Source organism: Galeopterus variegatus, unplaced genomic scaffold (genome assembly GCF_000696425.1).
Source record: "Galeopterus variegatus unplaced genomic scaffold, G_variegatus-3.0.2 Scaffold4369, whole genome shotgun sequence".
Taxonomy (NCBI): domain Eukaryota; kingdom Metazoa; phylum Chordata; class Mammalia; order Dermoptera; family Cynocephalidae; genus Galeopterus; species Galeopterus variegatus.
Window position 1 is genome coordinate 88,959 of NW_007730480.1, and position 22,776 is coordinate 111,734.

At 38.6% G+C, this 22,776-nt stretch overlaps 1 protein-coding gene across 1 annotated transcript in view; it reads left to right on the forward strand.

Annotated features, from left to right (window-relative positions):
• The window catches only part of LOC103602943 (teneurin-1), a gene marked incomplete at its 5' end in the record, with an annotated part of 140,651 nt that overhangs the window by 38,884 nt on the left and 78,991 nt on the right, over positions 1–22,776 (forward strand). The window contains 3 exons of the mRNA XM_008587397.1: positions 1,809–2,070; positions 4,324–4,591; positions 20,069–20,212. Of these exons, the coding sequence (XP_008585619.1) occupies positions 1,809–2,070; positions 4,324–4,591; positions 20,069–20,212 (674 nt within the window). The remainder of the gene's footprint in view (positions 1–1,808; positions 2,071–4,323; positions 4,592–20,068; positions 20,213–22,776) is intronic.

Below are 22,776 nucleotides of genomic sequence, written 5' to 3' on the forward strand. Positions count from 1 at the left end.
ATAACAGCTAAGAGGTCATATAGGTCCATTATACTAATGAGAAAACTGCAGCTCATGGAGGTTAAACAACTAGCCCGAAGACACAAAGTTATCATGGCGGAGCTGGGATTTGATCCCAGATATGTATGAAGCCAAACTTACATTGTTTTCTACAAAACAAGATGCCTGCCCTGTCTGCTTAATCTTTCTAGAAGTAGAGAATAATTCCTAGATACATACAGATACATATGTCCTTGTTTGGATAGTTAGTTTAGTTTTTGTGTTTGGATTTTTTTGTTTGTTTGTTTGTTTTTAAATAAATAAGCACTGAAGTTTTAAGGAATCAAGAGTCAAGGTTTGAGTGAAGCAAATAAACTTACCCAAGGACAGAGAGTTAAATCAACATAGAAGGTGAACTAGAGGATAGCTTTCTTGACAAGTAGTGTCAGATTTTCCCTCACTACACTTGCCTTAAACTGCTCCTGTATTATCACGAATTCAGCCTCTCTGTCTTAAACCATAAGCCATTTGGGTTTTTCTTTTTTCAGTTCAAACCTAGATTATTTTCTATAGCTAATGCAGTTCTTCAAATCCTCTTTTTGGAAACTGCCGTGATATTACAGCTACTTCTCTGAAAAAGCAAAAATAAAAAATACAGTACTATCCATCATTTGTTACTATTCATTTATCTTTATCTAGGAGATTTCTACAACAAGACACAATTGGTAACAGTATAATAAATATAATAAATGTCATAGAAGAGAGTGGTAAGATGTCCATAATTAAGTCTGATTCCCTATCAGGGCTTTTTATCATTGAAAAAGTGTTTTACTGAAAGATCTTTTTTAATGCAGGGAATTGCTTACATCTCTCTCCTGTGGATTTAAGTTGCCTTGAATATTAAGGAGTGTTACATTGCCCTTTATCCATTTTTAAGATACGGTGATAATATGTTATCATTATCTTACTTTTATATAGTATTTTATGCTTTTTGAATGCTCTCAAGTACATTATCTGAAAGACATCATTATACTTAAAAGAGAAGTAAGGTAGAACCATCTAGTGTAGAATGAACTGAAATCAAAGTCTGTTATGCTCTAATGCAATAGTCTTATCGGAAACCACATAGAAGGAATTGGTGGTGCAGGTGGGCAGGGTCCATTACGGGCTGTCTTACAAAAAGAAACCAAGAGCCTTTCTGGAGTGAAACAAAAATCCTAAATCTGCAATTCAAATAGAACAGGGAGCCAAACAAGGTAGTCAGATGTGGAGGGCTCAGGCATGGTACAGTTCAGCCACATTTTTCCTCTGCTGGTATCTTTCTCCAAATGCCATCTCAAAGACACCGTCTGGTTTCTGACACTATGTTTGTGACCCTGAACAAGATATTTAACCTTTTGGCTCCTCACTTTTCTTATATTACATTACAGGAATTTCTTTGAAGATGAATAATGCATTGTATTAAAGATGCTGCTGAATGTTAAATGGTCATTTTTCTGTTATTGTTAGCACAAGGGAGAGCAACAATGTTAGATCTGGCTTTGCAGAAATGCATGCAGTGATTTTGTTTAAGATATTAAAATTAGTTTACAAATTTTGGGTGGATATCAACTTATGATATGGAATTTCTTCTCAGAAGTCTACTGGACAGTGAAAAGAAGTCATCTATAGAATGAATATTTAGCTAGAGGGAATTCATAAAGTAGAGAAACAAATGGATATAGTTGAGTCCCCACAAAAGGAAAGGGCACTAAAATTAACCTACTTTTAACTTTAATTTTATTTTGGTTGTTCATTTGGTTGAAACTGTCATATTTTTTCTTTCTCAGCTTTGACCTTGTAGCCATCGGCGGTATCTCTGTCATTTTAATCTTTGACCGATCACCTTTCCTGTCTGAGAAAAGGACACTCTGGTTGCCCTGGAATCAGTTTATTGTGGTGGAGAAAGTAATCATGCAGAGAGGTGTATCAGACCCACCATCTTGCGATATCTCCAACTTTATCAGCCCAAACCCTATTGTGCTTCCTTCACCACTCACATTGTTTGGAGGGTCCTGTCCAGAGAGGGGAACTATTGTTCCTGAGCTGCAGGTGGGTATATTGGCCTTTAAATATACAAAATCATAGTACCATGGTGTAGTCACCAGTGTATAATGGCTAGATTTCTTTTCCTATTGTTTCAGCCAGCCCTATAATGTGCTGCCTTTTGTTTGCCAAGAGAAGCCTTCAAATGTAGTCTCTCTGGCACACATTTGCAAGGTGATTGGCCAGGCATTAGGGTGCTGTCTGTGGCCATGGAATAGAGTAAGATGAACTACCTGTCTTGAGAATTAAACCCTAAACCTTGACCTAATGGGTATTGTGCTTTAAAAAACAAAGCTAGCTGGCTTAATCGTGATAATGGTATAATCAATGAGCTTGGTCCGTTTGTGGTTCTGAAATTAAGACTCCTTAAGAAATCTAGTGTTCTTCCATTGTCTAGTTTGCATCCATTGTCATTATTCTTAGAATTCATGACAACTCCTCTTGTTTAGCTGTATTTAATAAAGGTAGTTTTGAAGACTGTGGGTTTTTTTTAAACTTTTGCTTCTGAGTGTTCAAGCTTTATAGTCAGAAGAAGACATTTTTAAACCTTGATATTCTAGCATTCCCGAGAATTCTTCTTTACTGAACATTCAATATTGTCATTTCAATATTAAGCCATTCAAACAGCCATAGTACAATTCTGCCACTGCATTACAGAAACATTTTAATATAGTTAAAGGGGGAAGCTACCAAAATGGACTCATAAGTCTTACAGATCCAGAAATCAAGAAGTATACTCAAAAAGAGGTAAAGGGACACTCAAAGATTAAATTGGTTTTTCTTCCATCACAACATCCCCACCAGCTATTGGCAGTGCCCAGAAGATACCATGTAGGAAAGGTTCGCAAAAAAATAATGCTCTACAGGAAAAGCAGTTCAAAGAGTTGCCCCTCCTGTCTTTTCCTTTGCTTTTCTTTAGAAAGGAAGAAGGAACATGACAGTATTTAATGAGTACATTGATTGGTACACCAATCCCTTCACAGATGTCATTTGTAAGTATGGGTCTTCATATCCAGGATTGCATGTTTTCTTGGGGAAATGAAAGAGTAAGGTGGCAACATGCTATCCTTCACTACTGTTCTTCTGCCACCATCTGAGAAGATAGCCAGTGGACAACTCTGGTGTCATGTAGCTAATACAGAGAAAGAAAATCTGGGCAAAGAGTACATAAGAGTGATTGTGTCCTCAGAAACAGGAGAATGACCAAAATTCCTGGACAATATAAGATATCATGTGTTTAACAATCCGTTTTGCTATGTGCACAAGTTTGAAAAAGTAGGAGGGGACAAGGTTCTGAGGTAAAAATGCATGAGGGCACAAAATATCCACACTATCCATTTCACCTGAAATGTGTTGAATAGGATGGGCTTTTACTTCAGATGTGTTTTGAAAGATGAAAGTCATGGAACACTAGATTCAGCCTTAGTAACCACTTTTGATTATTTGACTCTATCTGTGATAATAAGCAAATAAGTAATAGCAATTAAGTTAAGAAGCCAAGTGGTATTTTCACTCTGAGACCAACGTTTAGTATAAAATTTGCAGAGGAATTAGTGGGAGTTATTTGCTTCTCAGTCACAAGTGCCAACTTGGAGAAACTTGTTCTCAGCCATTGATACATCCAGGCACAGAGAAATATGTAAGAAAAATTTGATTAAAAATTTGTCCTTGGGGTCATTCCAAAGCTCCAAAGAAAACGAATTTGATGGCATCAGTAAAGATTAATTCTAGGGAAACCATAATCTTTGGCATAAACTATTGTTTGCTGGTCCTGCTTCTGTAGTCCTTCCTCTTAGCCTAACCTGAATAATAATTGCAGCAATGGTTTTGTGATATATAACTTAACACCAAACAAGATTTTGTGTGTGTATGTATAAGAAAAAGACCCCTTCACAGAGCCCATAGCACTGAATTGCTTGACATTCAGCAGTGTGAACTTTTCCAACTTCTACTAAGCAATTTTTGGAACACTGTGGAAAACTGAAATTGTTCTTTACACAATCTTTCCTGGCAGGGGAAAAATGAGAGCAATCCTTAGGGTTGACTGGATGTCTTATCCCCATGGAGATTCAGTGCAAAATTCAAAACCTGCGGTCACACAGTCTCACAAAGATTCTAGTACGAATGTCTTTACATTCATAGATCCCTTTAGGCTCTCTCCGTCAGCATGTTTCTAAGACAACAAAGCATGTAATAACCTCGTCCACCCGTGACCACTGATGAGCCAATTTGGCTTTTTTTTTTTTTTTTTCCTTTCAGGTTGTACAGGAGGAAATCCCTATTCCTTCTAGCTTTGTGAGGCTGAGTTACCTAAGCAGCCGCACCCCTGGGTATAAAACCTTGCTACGGATCCTTCTGACACATTCAACAATTCCTGTGGGGATGATAAAAGTACACCTCACCGTAGCTGTGGAAGGGCGACTCACACAGAAGTGGTTTCCTGCTGGAATTAATCTTGTTTACACATTTGCCTGGAACAAGACCGACATCTATGGACAGAAGGTTTGGGGACTGTCAGAGGCTTTGGGTACGTTGAAGTAATTCTATGTAAATAACAGTATTATGTTCACAAAATAGAAAATACCGGTTGCGTATTAATTTGTATTTAGAATAATTATTGATTTTCTTCTATTTAAAGGATCCATGGCATTTTTTCATTTAAACTCTCCCATTAGGCCTGTTTAGAGTTCCCTTTTGACACATTTTTGCTTCAAAATGATTTTAGTTCCCCTTTCGTGATGGCTGCATACCAGTGGAATCACGCAGTATCTGACTTGTAACTGTCTCCAGAGCTGAACGTTGCCTTCTAACTGTGACCTTTGGTGTGGCGTTCTTTAGGCCATGTTTTTGAATTTGACATTTAGACTGTCATTTCCACTTAGAAACTACAAAATTCTAACTTGTAGGCATCTCCACTTATTATCTTCTATGTCTAAGATGCTTAGATTCCATTAACTTGTTACTTCAGTAGGTTAAATAAAAAATCATCTCGACTTCCTATTCCTTTTGATTTTCTGTAATCTCAAGACTTTAAAACCTAGAAGCTTAGAGATAGCAGGGCCCTTAAGAGGTGCTTTGGGCCTATGGTTTTTAGATATTTAATTCTCACACACAAATGACATTATTTTAAAATGAGACTGAGACAGATTTGCCAGTTTGGGGTTTTTTTTTTGCCAATTAAGAATATTTTTAAAAGAAAAAAAAACTCACTACAATCTACTATTTCCTACCACTTCCATTATTTTATAAAGGAGGGATACCTTAACACCAAAAAAAGGGAAATAGTCTGTCTTAAATGACAGTAAGCAATCTAACACTGAAACGGAGAAAGAGACAGACAGAGACATACAGAGAGAGACAGAGACACCAAAGTCTTTATTTCTCTCACTCTGTAGAAGATAATGAAAGCTTCCTAAGTACAGGTCCATGGACCTGCAGTTGGGAGCCATTGATCCTTGTGCCTTCAGGCAGTATCTCATGGAAGCCACTCTTGGACAAATGAGAAGATTATTTTAAAGCTCTCCAGAGGAGACATTTTCACATCCTTGGAATGTCTATCATGGTACAACTCCCATGTAGCTGACCTATATTTCTTAGACTATAGTGTATTGATTTCCTCTCTTTCCAGAGGAAAATATAAAGAGAAAACAGACTGGTGACCCATCTCTATCCAATAGACACTCGTGTGTTTAAATAATTAACTCATCTGTGTTGTACTTTATTAGAATGCAAGGAACATGGACAGATTCAGATTTCCTCAGTTTATTAGTCCACTTCTGTTGCTTATAACAAAATACACAGAACTGGGTAATTTATAAGAAAACAAAATTTATTGCTTACAGTGTCAGAGGCTGGGAAGTCCAAAGTCCAGGGAACACATCTGGTGAAGGCTTTCTTTGGTGGTGACTTCAATGATGGCAGGCTATCACATTGCAAAAAAATGGCAGAGCAGAGAGAGAGAGAGACTTCCCTGTCTCTTCTTTAAAGCCTTCAGAGCTATACCCCTGACCACCATTTTTAATCCATTCACTACAGCACGGTCCTACAATCCAATCACCTCTTCAAGCCTCTACCCTTCAATCACCATAACAGGATTTTCCACCCTCCTAGCAGTTACAGTGGAGGCCAAGTTTCTAATACATAAAACTTGAGGGACACAAATCAAGCGTCAGTGAGTTTGGGAGGCATAATTCAATCCACTACACTCGGCTAATGGGGAGCTATTGTAAAGACATATGGGAAAGTAAAAAAGAGCAAGAAACAGCATCAGCAGCCTTACAGGCTTTGTTCAGGATACATGGTAGTTCTAGAAGACCAGCATCTGCTCTGTCAACTCAACAACAGCTCTAGTTGTCCCCTCTGCAGCAAGAGTCCACTGCTTCCCACAGTGGTGACTCAGCCGTATCTATGACTGAGCTCATCTCCTGCCATACCAACTTCCATCTTTTTTTTCTCAGCTCTTCAAACTCTACAGTTTGCTAACTTGATCTGTATCTTGTATTCAGATTCCTCCAGGAGAGATTATCATATTGTTTGAGACAGTCACCATACAGTACAGAACACTCCATAAGGCAGAACTCTACCATTAGGCTGACTACCACCGCCATTGCTGGCCAGAGTCCAGAGTCCTGCTCAATCCCTATTCCATGAATGTAGTGGTTAAGAAAACAACTCTGAAGCCAGACTCCCTCCCTGCATTCAAATCATTCCTTCTCTACTTACTAGCTGTCTAACACTGGGTAAATTACTTAATCTCCACATGCCACAGTTTCTCCATCTATAAAATGGGTATCATAAAGATTATGCTACTCATAGGTTCATTATGATATGACAATTAAATGAGGTGAATAATGTAGAGTGCTTGGTACATTGTAAGCACTCAAAACATGTTTTTTGCTGATATTTTATTGTTGTTGTTTGTTTGTTTGTTTGTTTTCATTTTTGGGTTGTTTTTTTTTTTTTTTTCAATTTTGCTGTGGCCAGAGTATTGGGATCACATGGTATAAAGCATGGAGCCTATGCAGGTGTTTGTTACCTCAGCTGCTCTTAGAAGAGGGCTATGGTATAACAGGCAGGCACTCTGTGCTACTTATCCCCCATTTGCCCTCCCCGCCACACACACACAACACACATACATATAAACACACACACAATTTCTTTTCTTCTCCTCTCTGTGCTCTGAGAGGCTGGCTTCTATGGACTGCATTGCCTGAACGCCTTTGCACTCTGGCTTCCCATTTGATTTGGTCAATGGGCAGCACCATCCAGAGACTGCAGGGTGGAAGGAGAACAAGATCAGTATATTTAGCCCTCTCCCTGCTTTACTGCAGTTCTGGCAGTGACTGCATGAGAAGGTAGCAGCTTCTGTTGAGTAACCCCCCTCCAAATCTCCAAGCCCCCTCTGTTTTCTGTGTTATCATTCCTTCCCCTTGTCCCTGCAAGCCCAGGAGGCTTCCCAGTGTTGCCAGTACCTGGGTGGGTCTCCATCCCTTGTTGATCTCCTTAACCCTGCCCACACCTTCATTCAAACTCTTCAGCGAACACTTACAAGTGTGACATATCATTCCTGCTGGGACTGACTGATACATGCTCAAAGCCTTATATTCCCCTCTCCAGGATGTTATCCTATAGTATTTGCTTCACTAGGCAAAGTAATACAAAATTCATCTAACTTTTCTCTGTAGGTCTTGTTTTTCAATTATTTATGACCTTCCTGAGACTCCTGCTGGGTTCTGGGGGGGGTTTTGTTGTTGTTGTTTGACGTTTTTAAGTTGTGACACTTAGAAATTTACCCTGTACTCTCATGAAGAGCTGGCCAGTTAATATCTAGCAGTCATTTCTGGCTAGCCTCCACATAAATACACTCAACCTCATTATTTAAAAGAACAGTTTTCTTAAGATATAATTCACATACCATAAAGTTCACCCATTTAAAGTGTACAATTCAGTGGTTTTTAGTATTTTCACAAGGTTGTACAGCCATCACCAATATCCAATTCCAGAACATTTTCATCATCACCCCACAAAGCAACTCCATATGCATTAGCCGTTATTCCTTACTCCTCCTCTACCCTGGCCCTGGCAACCACTGTTTTGGGGGAGTTTTTTGGTTTTGTTTTTTGGAGTGTTTTTGGTCTTTATAGATTTACCTATTCTGGATATTTCAAACAATGGAATCATGCAATATGTGGTCTTTTGTGTCTGACTTCATTCACTTGGCATAATGTTTCCAAGGTTCATCCACATCATAGCATGTATCAGTACTTCATTCTTTTGTATGACTGAGTGATATTCTGTTGTATAGACATACCACATTTAGTAGTCCATTCATCAGCTGATGGACATTTGGGTTGTTTTCACCTTTTGGTGACTTTGAATAGTGCTGCTATAAACATTCATATACAAGTATTTATTTCAATACTTGTTTTCAATTTGGGGGGTATATTCCTAGAAGTGGAATGCTGGATCATATGGTAATTCTATGTTAAACTTACTGAGAAACTGCCAAACTGTTTTCCACAGTGGCTGCGCCTTTTTATCAACCTCTCTTTATATATGAGATGTGTTACATCTTTTCCTTTTAAATACTTACAGTGCTAATAATTCTAAAATCTTCCTCCTTGTTCTAGTTAAGCACCCTCAGTGATTCCATGGATAACTGAGCAAACAGCTAATCACAAATATAAGCAAAGACTTTCTAGTATGGACACCAATGATAAAACCTCTATTCCTATTTTTTGCCTATGGATGTCAGTTTACTTTCTGTTTCTAAAATTGTGTCCCTCGTCAAAACTTTCTCAAGCATTCTAAGTATAAAACAGCCTATAATTAATGTGCTGTAATATATGTTGTTGGTTCCCTTTTAATGCTAATAACAGTAATAAAAGCAAGAGACTATAGACCCACTTAGAAATATTCAAAGAGGGAGAGCAAAAAAATGTTCTTCATGGTATTTTATGTGCACTTGAGGGACACATTTTTTTTTTAGGGTGAGAAAGAAAACTAGTAAGGCTCCCAAGGAAGACCACCAAAATAGTTTCACATGTCATCATACCTAGAATGGAATATGGATTATTTACCTTGCAGGAAATCTCCCTGATAACTTAATCGTGGTTTTCTAATGGTTAAGGGGATTTTATTTACTACCTAGTCTTTATCTCCATCTCTATGGATACTAGGAGAATTTTTTGATGATGGTAAGGCATTTGAACAGGAGGCAGAATGAAGCTGAAGAATCTACTATCTGAAGATAGATTGTGAACTCCTTAAGAACACAATAGACAACAAATAGTTTAGGTGATAAATGGATGGAGAAAAAGGGATCAGATATGTAACCATTGATCTGATACCTTAATGTCTACAATTGAATCTAAGCAAATAAAGAAAGAAAAAAGGAAACATTTATTTGTACTCCTGGTAATATTGTGTGATCATTTAACTGACATGGGAATAAGCAGACTAAATTTTGCACCAAATATCAATAATGGTGCTATACATGGCACTTCTCAGATTTGCTTCGGATCAGAAATCCTAATAAAGCTTTTTGGTAGGCAGAATAACAGGCACCAAAGATATCCATCCTTGAAACCTATGAAAATGTTATGATACATGCCAAAAGAGAGTCAAAGTTACAGATAAATAAAGGTTGCTAATCGGCTTCTGATTTAAGATTGGAAATTATCCTGGATCATCATCGGTGGGGGGGAGGACAATATTGTCATAAGGGTCCTTAAAAGTGGAAGAGAGAGGAAGAAGGGAGGTCAAAGTTACAGGAAGATATAATGCTGGAAGAAAGGCACAGAGTGATGTAACGTTGTTCGCTTTGAAGAGGGGAAAGGAGCCATGAACCAAGGAATGTGAGTGGCTACTAGAAGCTGGAAAAGGCAAGGAAATGAATTTCCCTTTAGAGCCTCTTGAAGAAACTCAGCCCTGCTGACTTTTGCTCAGTGAGGCCCATTTGAGACTTCTGATCTCCTTAACTGTAAAATGATAAATGTGTCTTGTATGAAGCCTTTAAATTTGTGGTAATTTGTTACAGCAGCAGTAGGAAACTAATACAAGCCTTTTCCAACATTTATATAGTCCCAGTTATAGCAAGGATTTTGGTTAAAATTATGGCTAGAAAGGCCTCCCACTCTTCTTCCTTCCCATGCCAGTTAAATATAAATCTCTGGCTCACCCATTTCTGAGTGATGGAGAAAGAGGGGTTCAGATTTAAACAAGCTGAATTTGAAATGAATGTCTAAGTTGAAATGTCCACTTAGTTTGAAATGTGGGAATCTTGTTTCCCACATAGCTTACCTGTGGAGAATTGGCGTGATCTCTAATGACTGGGATGTCACAAAAGGAGAATGGAGTGTTGAGGGAAAGCCCAAATGAGAAAAGGAGTGCTCGAGATCCTAGGGTATCCCACCATTTTTTGTAATGAAACAGACTTTGCAACTAGAGGGATAATACTAGAATGAGTAAATTACCAAAAGAGGTTGTGTGAACTCCTTCCTCAGAGAAGTATCAATGGCAACTGATAAGATTGATTAATCCACCTACAATATTGATCAAGTGGAAGAGTAAAACCACCCCCAGGGTTCCAGTACAAAAACCACAATCGCTAGTTCATCCGGCTTAAAGATTTTCTTGTCTGATACACAGACAAGACTCCCCTGCTAAAAACTCCATGTGAGCATTTAAAATAATTTGGCCTTAGTGCTTTATTCTTTGGCTCTAAATAAGGTGCGATGTCTGGAAATCATTGTATTTTATTTAGTTTCTTTCCCAGCTCTGCTACTTGCAAAACAATGTAAAAAAAAAAAAAATCATCACTGCTAAGTTCACAGTGCTGTTAAAATTCTAGAAACGGCTTATTTAATTTGACAAACTGGCTTGTTCAGGGGCTCTGATCTGCATCCATTATGTGAATTTTGTCAAAATAATTCCCTATGTCCGCCTGTGTCTGCATACATTATCAATATGTAATAATGCATTCTGCCTGGTCTTCATTTTAATTAAATTAAATTGCAGCAGTTCGAAGTCCTGGAAGTTCAGGAAATCAGCCATGCGCCTTTAGTAGCACTGCTATAAACAATTCTATTTTTCTTCAAGGTTATTGGCAACAACAATTGCATAATTATTTAGTACAGTAGTTTGGCAAGAAAGAGTGGTGTTTCTGAGAGAACTAGACTTCCTAAAGGTTCACGACACATAGGAGTCTGTCTAAATTGTGTTAGAAAAAGGGGAACATTAATAGTAATAGGTGCTAAGCTACAGTTACTTTGTGCACACAAAACATTCCTGAGAACGATGCTTTAGTGTTCATAAATTTCCCTTCAGTAAAACCTAAGCAGGCTGGGCAGCCACAAAAATAGCATCCACTGAATATTTTAATAATAAAAGGGTAGTGCTTTACAATTTGCAAAGTACTTTCACATACATTATCTCATTTTAATCCTTATAACATTCCTGCCTGGTAGGCATGGTAGGATTAATATGATCGTCATTTTACAGAGGGGGAAACTGAGGTTCAATAAGAGCAAGTAACTTGCCTGAAGTATTGTGCAGAGTGAGGATTCAAACTCGGGTCCCCCAGTCCTGAGTTCTGTATGCCTTTCACTGCTGCCTCTCTTCACTCAAGTGAACAACCCATACCCAATTCAATGCCCCAGTAACTTTCTGTCTGAAAAGCTAGCAGAGATAATAATCTTTCATCATTTCTCTCTACTCATGAATTCATAATCGTTAACTGAGAGCAGGGCTGTTTTATCCATTCAACTTTATAGGCACAGTGCCAAGGATATGAGTTTTTCAAAGACATACAAAATGCTTGCAACCTACAAAACAAGTTTATTGGCACCAAAATATAAAAAGAAAACCAGAAAATCAACGTTAATAAATGTTTAAATAAGTGTCTTCAAAGTGGAGCATTATGTCAGCTTGTCAACTGCAACTCAATTTTCACACATATGAAATATGTTTAATGTGGGGTATGAGTTGTATCCATTTTTAATATGTCTGATAAGATGCAAGATAGGACCTCCAAAATAAGACTGCCTGGGGCCTACCAAGGTGTTCAAATGGCCCTGACTAATATTCTGGTAAGCAAGTGGTCTGTGCCAATTTCGCACTGCTGGTTATACCCATTAGAAGATTGTGAAATCCATTTGGTGAGTCAACCAGCACTTTTTTTAATGGAATAGAGTGTAATAGAACAAAAGTGAACAGAACAGAATAGAAAATATCAGAATGTGATGCTATTAAGAGAGTACTGTCTTGGAAAACTTTGTTCCAATTATACGTGCTTGTGTGTGTGTGTGTGTGTGTGTGTGTGTGTGTGTGTGTGTGTGTGTGTGTGTCCCCATGTGTATAATAGGTCACAATCAAATTGTGTTTCTTATCATGACTTTCAGCCATTAAAGTTTGAAAGCAATTGGTAAGATAATAAGCCAAGACACCCCAAAATTAAATGATTTATGAAACCATGTGACTTATTTTCCAAATCAACATTTATGACTATTCCTGCCTCCCAATTCCCTCTACCAACCCATCTTAGAGCATTATGGAGATATTCCTTTAAGACTGAGTGACCATGTAATTTACCATTCAAACCAGATACTTTTGAGAGTTAAAGGAGATGCTGTTAATGATTACATCAAGACAGCAACATAACTGAGCACTGTTTTTAGCTAACCTGGTTACATAGTACTAGAAGTACTTCGGGGCTATCCCTAGCTTCCAATTCTTCTCTGTTAAATTCCAAGCAAATAAAAAGTTATCTATTTAGCACTTCTGAATTGTGGGCCTTCCCCTTAATACCTGTGATTAAGCATAGTGAACAGAAGCACTTTCCTATGAGTGAATGGGTTTGAGATCTGGTTCTTCCATTTACCAGCCAAATGACCTTGGACTAGTGACTTCACTGCTCTAGGTTTCTATTACCTCATCTATCAAACTGGAGTAAATATATCTTCTTCATGAGTTTTTGTGAGTCCTCAAGTTACGTAATATACATAAAAATGCATTTAACTGTTATATGTTATGCAAATCTAAGGTGATACTATTTTTGTGTTAGTTATTAAGGAGGCCATGGATAAAAGTTCCAGAAAATAAGTAATCCTTCAGAGTATGGCCTCTCTCACATAACAAATTATCCTGTCCCGAGGTGGAGTACTATACTTTTTGAGGTCTTGGTTCTCACGGTCAGAAATAGCATCACTGCTGTGACGTTGTGGGAGAAATCTGGTAGAGATTTTGTGGCCTGGTGGTGTTTTCAGCATGGATGATCCTTCTGACCCCACAGTAGGACTTCCATTCATAGGTTGAGATTTTAGTATGTTGTATTCCTAATTTTTCATATGTGGAAGAGAGTTATTAACACTGACCACAAACTTCCATATAGTCATCCTATTTGCTGCTTGTATCAAATTTACTGTTTTCTTTTCTCCTTTCGGCATACTTTCCTATTTGTTCTTCATCTTTGATTGGAAGTTAATGAAATTCTAATCCAGTGCATATTTCCAAAGGATAATTCACAAACCTGGTGTGTGAGATAGGCATGAAAAAAAAATCACTGTGTTAAATAATTTGGGAAATGCTGCCATCGGTAGTGTGTTGTCACACAGTACAGTGGAGCATTAAGAGCATACTAAGGGCTATGAGGAGTACTGCTATTTTAAAAAAAAATCAGTATATCTTTGTCAAACCCCCAAATTTCTCAAAATTATTTGCCACAGAATCCTTATTTGACAAGACTCATTAATATTTATGAAACTAGTGTTTCAGAGATTACACTTTGAGAAATGTTGCTTTACTATGTCATTATATTACATTTTTCCCCACTGGAAGAGTTGCATTCTTTCTGCTGTGGTTTAATTTGAGGGCTTCCTTCTGCTATGGTTATTTTGGTCATGTATCCCACTTAAGGAAAATATATTTGCAGATAAAACATTTTGATAAATAAAAGACGGGTTAACAAGGAAAAAAAATTATCCTGCCCTGTATAATATCCACTGTATCCCAGTGCTTAGCAGGTCACTTGCCTGGCACACAGAACAGCTCAGTGAAGGTTTACTGAGTCATTAAATAACAGCACCTTTCTTTCCATTACGATATTGCATCCCTTTTAATCAATCACATTGTTTGAAAAGATAGCCAGTCCGCTTTGAAGGTGAGTCTATTTCCTAAACCCCTCCCCAACAAAGAATACCTAAATACTGCTAGAGGATAGTAATCTTTTGTTTTATATTTTTACTGGGTGGGGGTGGGGAGTATTGGTTTAGGGGTTTTTTGGTTTTTTGTTTTTGTTTTTTCTCATGAGCAATTTTTATTAAATTGATGAATTCGTTTCCTGTGGCTGCATTATTTTTTACTCGTTTTTGATGCACTAGAGAGAAAGTGACTCTCTGGCCACCCTGACCTTCTTTAAATCTCCCAAAGACACTAAGTCTCAAGACCTTGTGCATATGCTGTTCTCTCTGCCTAGGATACTCTTCCCTATACTTTGTGAAATTAACCCCTTCTCTGTACAGAGGCCTTTCTTTGCTTCCCCAGTCCAACATAAATTCCTTTGTTACGCTCTCTCATAATACCCTGCATTTTCCCGTCGTAACATTTATCAAATTTTAGGTTGTGTGCTACTCGTTTTTCTTTTATATTTGTTCCTCTCACTAGAATGTAAGCTTCACTGTGGAGAATGCTGTCTTGTTCTGTCTTGTTTGTCCTCATATCCCCAGTGTCCCACACAGTGCCTGTCAACAGGAAGTGCCCATTAAATACTGCATATATGTTGAATGACTGAGTGAACAAGTCAATAAGGATGGAGGCTCAAGGTGACCCCTTACTCAGCCTTGCCTGTATAATGGGATGGTAGCTCTGCCCAGAGAGTGGAAGACAGTGCCCAGGTACACAAAGTCACAGCCTTCAGTAGCACGTAGGTCATCCAGGTTGGCTTTAAGGCAGCTAGGCTTGCACAAAACAGCCAGAAAAAATTCTCATTATATTAGGTTTCAGTGCACTGGACCATTTGGCAAAAGTGTTGTGTAGCTACCTCAGTCGTGGATGCTTTTTTTATTTTTTCCTACCTGTACTTTCTCTTCATCCAACTACCTCATTCTTAACACTATCTTGTTTAACTGTTATTTTTGTAAACAGGTAGGGTACAGATCCTAAGTAGAGTATTACCAAATCAAATCCAGTAATTCATTGAAAGGATGATACATCATAACCAGGTAGACTTTATTTTAAGGCCACAGGACGGTTCGACATTAGGAAATCTATTGCTATAATTCACTATCTTAATATATTAAAGGAGAAAACTAGGTGCTAAAAAGCCACTTGATGAAAATTCAGCACCCGATTCTGACACTCTCAGTAAGCTAGGAATAACAGATAAACAAAGCGTTTCAGGCCATTGGGCAATGTGACAAATTGAGGAGCCACTGAGGTCATCCTATCCTACGATAAATCACTAGAAAATAGGAAAAGATAGACAAAGCTTTGAGAGCAGGTACCTGTTTTCAATAGATAGCATTTTATCTGCATAGTCTTGGTCTATTGTTGACATGGCCTTCACTTGGTTCTTTAGGTCTTTTGTTTTTTATTGTTGTCTTTGTTTTCGCATTAATCTAACATTTTAAAATAATGGGAAATATTTATTGTTCAATTTAATGATTCTTTTGGAAGAATAAGGTTTTCATCTTGTAGTTAGTTACCTTTCAAATGTCATGAAATTATTTTTAGATGTTCCTTGAGTTCATGAAGGTAACACATAAATTTCTCACACTATCAGACTAATTTTAATTATATATTGCCGTCATAAATGCAACCATTATGAATTCTAAAGACTTAGCCTGAAGCTTTTGAAAATCATCTGCTTAATCTTGTCATATTTTGCACATCAGCTTCATTGCATGGCATCTTTACCTTAGCTACTTAATGTCGATATCCTATGCCAGCCTTTATAGATAAATGTCATAGTCACTCAACTAGGTGTCAGGAACACTGTGGCCCTCAACCTTCTTGAGGTCCCTATGCCATACATATGCTACTGCTCTGATAAGTAGAATTAGCATTCAGAGTTATTTTTCCAATGTCAAATGGCTTTGGGGGAGCAAGCTGAAGTCTTTCACCCAGTCTTCTTTATAAGCCAGTGTAATATTTGCAAGGTGACTAACGGTGGAGTCAGAGGTGCAATCCTATGACCAGAGGACAGAGTTCTCTGCAAAAGTTACAAGCCTATCTTGACAATCAATAACTCTCAGTTAAGGAAAATTCCATTAATATCTCTGTGTGGGGTTAGGGAGAGGATACAAGAAGACAGAAATCCAAATGGAATTAAGGGTGTCACAAGGGAGATAGTCACATACTTCAGAGAAATTATCCTCCCATATTAATGGCTTTCTCTCACTGCCTTCCCAACATATGCACAAAGCATGGGACCACTTTGCCAGCCCCTGGGAAGTGTAGTCCAGGACCCCTTGCCCTCCCATCTCTGCTCACTGTGTCTAGTCTGCCTTCTACAGCTCCTCTGAAATGTTGAAGAATAATTTTTCCTTCCTATTACACTATTCTTCCTAGTCCCCAATCCAGAGCTCCAGAGGATGATTCCATGCCCTATACCATGCTGTGTTGATGATCAGACTTAATAGGCAACAGGGCACCTGGGAAATGGTAGTGGTCCACTCTGCTTATTTCACTGAGGCTAACCGTGACAGTATGAGGCAAAGTGTGGTGTCAAGGCTCAGCATTTTTCAGCAACAGCCTCAGCATAGTCCTTTTTCCCCATATTTAATTACACAAAAAAGAATAGGCATTCAGTGCATTACAGTCTGCTTCCATGAGAGGAAGTCTAGGATTGGTTGCTACTGCATTTGCCAGTTCCCGTGCATTTGGAGAGAAGCTCAATTCCGTGGGGTGAAACGTCTGCCTTCTCAAAAGCCAATTGCAAGTTCCAGGATTATGTTAAAGTGGGCTGCTGTCAGAAAGAAACCTTGCCTCATTACTCTGAGCAAGGAGCCACATACAAAATTACCCCAACACATAGCCATTCTCATTAAAGTCAGTTGGAATTTTAGACAAGTCTTAGGTATAAATTACAGCTTTATTAACTCATAGAGCATTCTCAGGAGAAAGTAAATCTAATAAAAATTAGAGGAAACTTATTAAGTGGCCTCCTTGCTGTTATTTGCTGTGACTGGGGAAAAAAAGTAATATAACTGTGGGGTTTGCAGCCAATGCTCTTTTTTGTTGTGGACAGGAGAGCAATTCAAAGAGCAAATAGGAGGAGGTGAAAAAGAGTATGTATGTCTCATTACCATTGCATTGAAAATTCTTAATTGATACTTTATGTAAGCATTTCCTGCTACAGTGTTAGAAGGATCTTTAACTGAGAAGGGAAAAAAGCAGGCTCCAAACCACCATTGGAGGTCACCAGGGCACACTACTTATTTGCAAAACTGCGCAATCACCTTCCAGAGAAGGAATTCTAGGGAAGCTCACCAGGCTTACAATGTACAGAAGGCAGATCCAGTAATTGCCAGGTGTGCTGTGGGGAAGGAGATGATTGCTTTAAGGAAACTTGTAATTATTGTTATTGCGATTATTTATTAATCAAGACTTTTAAATGTTGGCAAGAGAAGCAGAAACCGTGTCATTCTACACACCAACGTGGCCCTAAGTGTGCTTTCTAACCACCTGGTTTTTCCACATGAGATACAGTGTTCTATTTGGCTTGTGAGTTTGATCCTCAACCTGAACTTATCAAATGCAATCTTGAAAGAACACAATTTAGAATCATAGAGTGTTATTCTAAAGGGCAATGAAAAGAATTATCTAGTATGGAGGTCTTTGATCTGAGGTCTTTATTTGGACTTCAGGAGGTCAGTGAACCCCCTAGAATTAAGTGCAAAATTTTGTGTGCATATGCATCATTCTAGGAAGAATAGCCATAACTTTAATCAGATTCACAATAAAGCACTCCCGAATCCAAAAGAATCTAAGAACCACCGATTCTAGTCACCCCCTCCCCACTTTGCTACCAGTGAAGAACACAACTCCCAGAGACAGAGAATAACTTGCCTGAGCCCACACAGCTAATTAATGGCAGATCCAAGAGTTGGTGTCTATTCTGACCCTTATTCTAAAACCAACTCTTTCTACTGTATCAGAGTTGTTTTAACAAGTAGAGGGGCTATAATGACATATCAGGGAGACTGTAGAAAGCATTGATTTGTGCCATGAGTATAACCTGAACTAAGTTATCTTTGAGATCCCTTTCACACTTGAGATTCTATTTCCTCCAACCTTAATAGACAACAGCATTGTCACAGATGATCCCAAAATAATTTCTGCTTAGAAATCATTTCCATTCTATGATTAGTCTTCCCTGTCCCCACTGATCTCCCTTGCTAATAATGCTTGGTTGAGGCTAATATTAAAATGAGTTTACATTCATGAGTCTTCAACAGCTGATGGGTGATAGAGAGGCATCCCCAAGAGAACTGGCCATATATTTATCAGGGTCCAGTGAAATGAAAATAAAAATACAGAGCCTCTTGTTTTAAAAGTGTTAGGGGTTTCAAGACAGTTATTGCAGAGCATTAAATCAAGTATGGGCCTTTCTAGGCATGAGCCACACCCATGAAAATGGCCCTGATCACTAAGCTTTGATGGGGAGAAGAACAAAGAGAAGCCACCATGCAATTTAAAATCGGCCACAGATGATCCGCAAAGTTAGAGAGTTGTGCATTCCTAATTGTAAGGACTTTTTGGCTTATCTATGCATGTGCTCACACACACACATGCCCATGCACACACAAATCAGTTTGCCTAAAATTACCATCTTTTCCCTTTACCTAATGCCAAAAAAGAAAACTAGTTTGCTTTAATTTTCCACTTTGGACCTATTGTGCTGGCATTGTTTAAGCACCCATTTCCATTAGCAGTTTTCATAACCAAATGACAAAGAAAGGCCTGAGTTCTCCAGGGGCATCTAAAGAGTCAGGTAGAGGCAGATTCTCAAAAGCAATGGCACATGACAGATGAACTGGGGCTATTTTCAGCTGCCAGAAAGGGGAAAGCAGCTTCAGGATATGCACTGCAATGAGCCAGTACTCTCAGGCTTAGAACATTATGAGGATAGAAAGCATTTTAAATTCAGGAATCAGAAATCTGTGGTTCCAACAGGTAAGCAGGTTTACCAACTGGGAAAATGGCTGGGACTTGGTATTTTTGAGCTATACATATTTCAGTAGAGCAGAGACACCCAAGCTACCACATTCTGCACTTCCATTTTAGTGGCATACCAGGGTTCCAAGTTTAATGCACAACATCTGTGCTTCCTAGGAGTTAAAGCCAAACGTTGGGTGATGTCCCATTGGTTAACTATATGCAGAAACCAAAACATAATTTGCACAAACTAGAATTTACACTTGCAGCACTCTAAGCAAACTCAGTCCTCTCAGCAAACTAAAGGCCAGTTAGCTCAGGAGAAAATATAAATTGTGCAAATCAATTTTTATTAGTTTCGTGTGTAGTCAGTTGTTGTATAAGTGACCCAGTACTCCAAAGGTGGCTTCCTGACTGCATTTTGTACTGTATAGAAGCAAGAAACCAGCCCTCCCTGCACTTCTCCTATAAAAGTAGAGAGAGAAATTATACTACCACAACTTAATCTTGCAGAGAGCTTCTCTCTTTGGTTTTACAGCACAGTCTCCAACCCAAAAGCCCAAAATAAAGCTCAATGTCCATAAACATACGATACCTACCTAATGACAGCATTCATTTATTCACTCCTTCATATATTTAACCAATTTGAACTAAGTAATCACTTTTGGATGAACAATGCTATACTAAGTACACTGCTGTATACTATAGTAGGTGAAAGGCATTTGCAGTCAAATTTCAACCTAAATCACAATTCAGTAGCAAATGTAATATCCACAGAATTATCATTGAGTATAAACATAAAGCAAATATTTTACAATTTTCTAATGTACTATTAATTCTTTATTTTCAGTGTCTGTGGGATATGAATATGAGATGTGCCCTGACTTTATTCTCTGGGAGCAAAGGACGGTTGTTTTACAAGGTTTTGAGATGGATGCTTCTAACCTAGGAGGCTGGTCCTTGAATAAGCATCACATTTTGAATCCTCAAAGTGGTAAGCAGCTGTTAAAATTTGTATTAGTACTGTTTTCCTAGTGCTATCTAATACATATTTATTGGAGAAAATTTGGAAAGTATAAGAGAAAAATCACCTGTAATAACACCACTTAGAGATGACCACATTAGTACATTTCCTTTCAAATATACTAATTTGATTTGGAATTAGGGTTAGTATGGTGAGAATCAAAATACTCTCATCTTCAATCTCTCCCTTACTTAGAACACTTTTACTGCAGTCACTTCCTCCTAGTTTGTCATTTAAACATTAAATAAATCGGGAGAAGGGACAACAGATGGCCTCTGAGTCCGTGCTTCTCCTAGACAAACTGATTTTGCTACCCTGCTTATAACTCCTTCATCCATGTTCCTCCACCTCCTTTTTTTTTTATTTTGTCTTTTTTCCATGTCCGGCAACGGATCGCAACCCTCAGTGTCGCCCCCGTACTGGACCGGGGACCGGCAACGGGATTGCAACCCTCGGTGTTGCACCCGCGCCTCGCTCAGCCAGTGAGCGGGAACCGGTCCGTATGTGGGATCCGAACCCTCGGACGGGAGCGCCGCCGCGCTTCCCAAGCGGCGCACTATCCAGTGCGCCACCGGGTCGGCCCACACATAGTTAAGTTTTATTTTTAGAACATTTTTAGTGTTTTAATTAGTACCAGGTAAACATTAACCTTGTGTGTTAATTAAAATTGCATTACTCTCATTTTTCTTTTACAGGTTTCCTTTCCTGGAATTAAGCATGAATGTAGAGGATGTAACTAAAACAAAGTGATTGAAATGACCTCCTTTTGCATCCGACTGGGAAACTGGTCATTGGTGTTCCCATCCAGATTTCCTCTGAACATCTACTAGTAAGTTTTCACTGTGGAGTCATATTCCTTTTCACCTAAAGAGGCAGATTCTGAACAAGCTGTGGTAGGACATGTACTTTAGGTTATCTTTTCAGAATTGGGGATGAGAATGTATTGAGGCAGCTACACTCTTTCATCCAGCCATTCTTGTATCCATCCTACCTTTGTGGAACAGCTGGCTAAGGCTGGGTTATCTTATAAGGCCATGAACTGACCCAGGCTAAGAAATCCATTTTACAATCATGCCCAGGATCTTATTTTGTTTGCACCATAGTCAAATCAGCCATGCCAACCAGCCACACAGGCTGGGAAATCCTAACTGGCAAACCTAACCAGGTTTGCTTCAACCATAGAATGAGACCACCCACCATAGTCTCATTGTGTGACCCTGAAGGTGAGTAAGTCCATTGCTCTATGCCCCCATTATACCTCCTTCCGCGCTTCAAAGAAGATTCTAAATTCCATTTCAAATTGTGTATATTTTTTAAGAGCAAAGATTCAGGCACAGATATAAAATGTCAACTTTTTTTTCCTGTTGTCAAAAGGAGAACCACAGTTTTAAAAGTACAAAAATGAAAGGGCAGGTGCCACTTATTAAATTATTAGGTTTTTTGTTTTGATTTGAGAGTTTGACATTTTAAGCAGCCGTTTCTTTTCCACTCACTTTTATTGGCATGTATGGATTGTCTCTTTCAAATGCCTGTCATTGACATTAAACACAAAGTGGGAAATGACCTCAATCGAGCCGGCCCCCCGCTGTGTGCTCCCAGTCCTGTATCCTCTTACCATTTGCTTCACACAGACTTAAAAGTTCCAAACAGAGAGGAGCCATTCAGAGAGTTGGCTTTGGGATACCCTGATTTTCACCAATGTATTCTCTCCACCCCTAATTCACCAATAATTAGTTTTTAGGTAATAGGTAGGTACCAAGTTGTTTCTGAGAATAACAACTTTATTTTTTGACAACGTTATTGAATTATAATCTATACACCATGAAATTCGCCCATTTTAAGTGTATATACTTCAAGGACTGTTAGTAAACTTGTACTTGTGCAACCATCACCACAACCCAGTTTTGGAATATTTTTATCACCCCAGAAAGATCTCTTGCAGCTCCACTAAATCTGCTTTCTGTCTCCACCTTTCTGAGAATTTTATTCTGAGAAAGATGACTTACTTTGTAAAGTTTTGTAAAAGGAACATTTGTCCATTTTATCATCTCATTTGTAGACACATTGTATTTCTAACCAAGAACTGGTCACACTTGCCAGGAAACAGATCTGAAGCCAGCTCTGCCACTGCCTTTCAGCCTGACCTTGGACACAAACACCTCTTTTGGGAAGTTTTCAAAGCCTAAATGCCACCCACAAAGGCAGTTTTAGAAGCAGGAATGATAAGTGTGATGAAGCAGCTTTGGGAAGACCAATTTAGAAAGCAGTGCTCTTTCCCCCTCAGGTCAGACAGTCTTTTCTGACTGATTAAGGCAAGAGCGACATCTTTTCAAATTCTCCCTCTCCACTTCTCTTTGGAAAAAGCCTGACTCTTTAAGCACCCTGGTTTTTTGATCTGAAACCGATAGCAGATTAGAAACAAAATCTGTCTTCTCCCAATTTCCTCTCACTGGCTGAAAAGACACCTATAATTAGACTGGATGCCTGCTGCCATTCTATTCTTCAGTTTTTCATTGCCTCCAAAATCATTATGC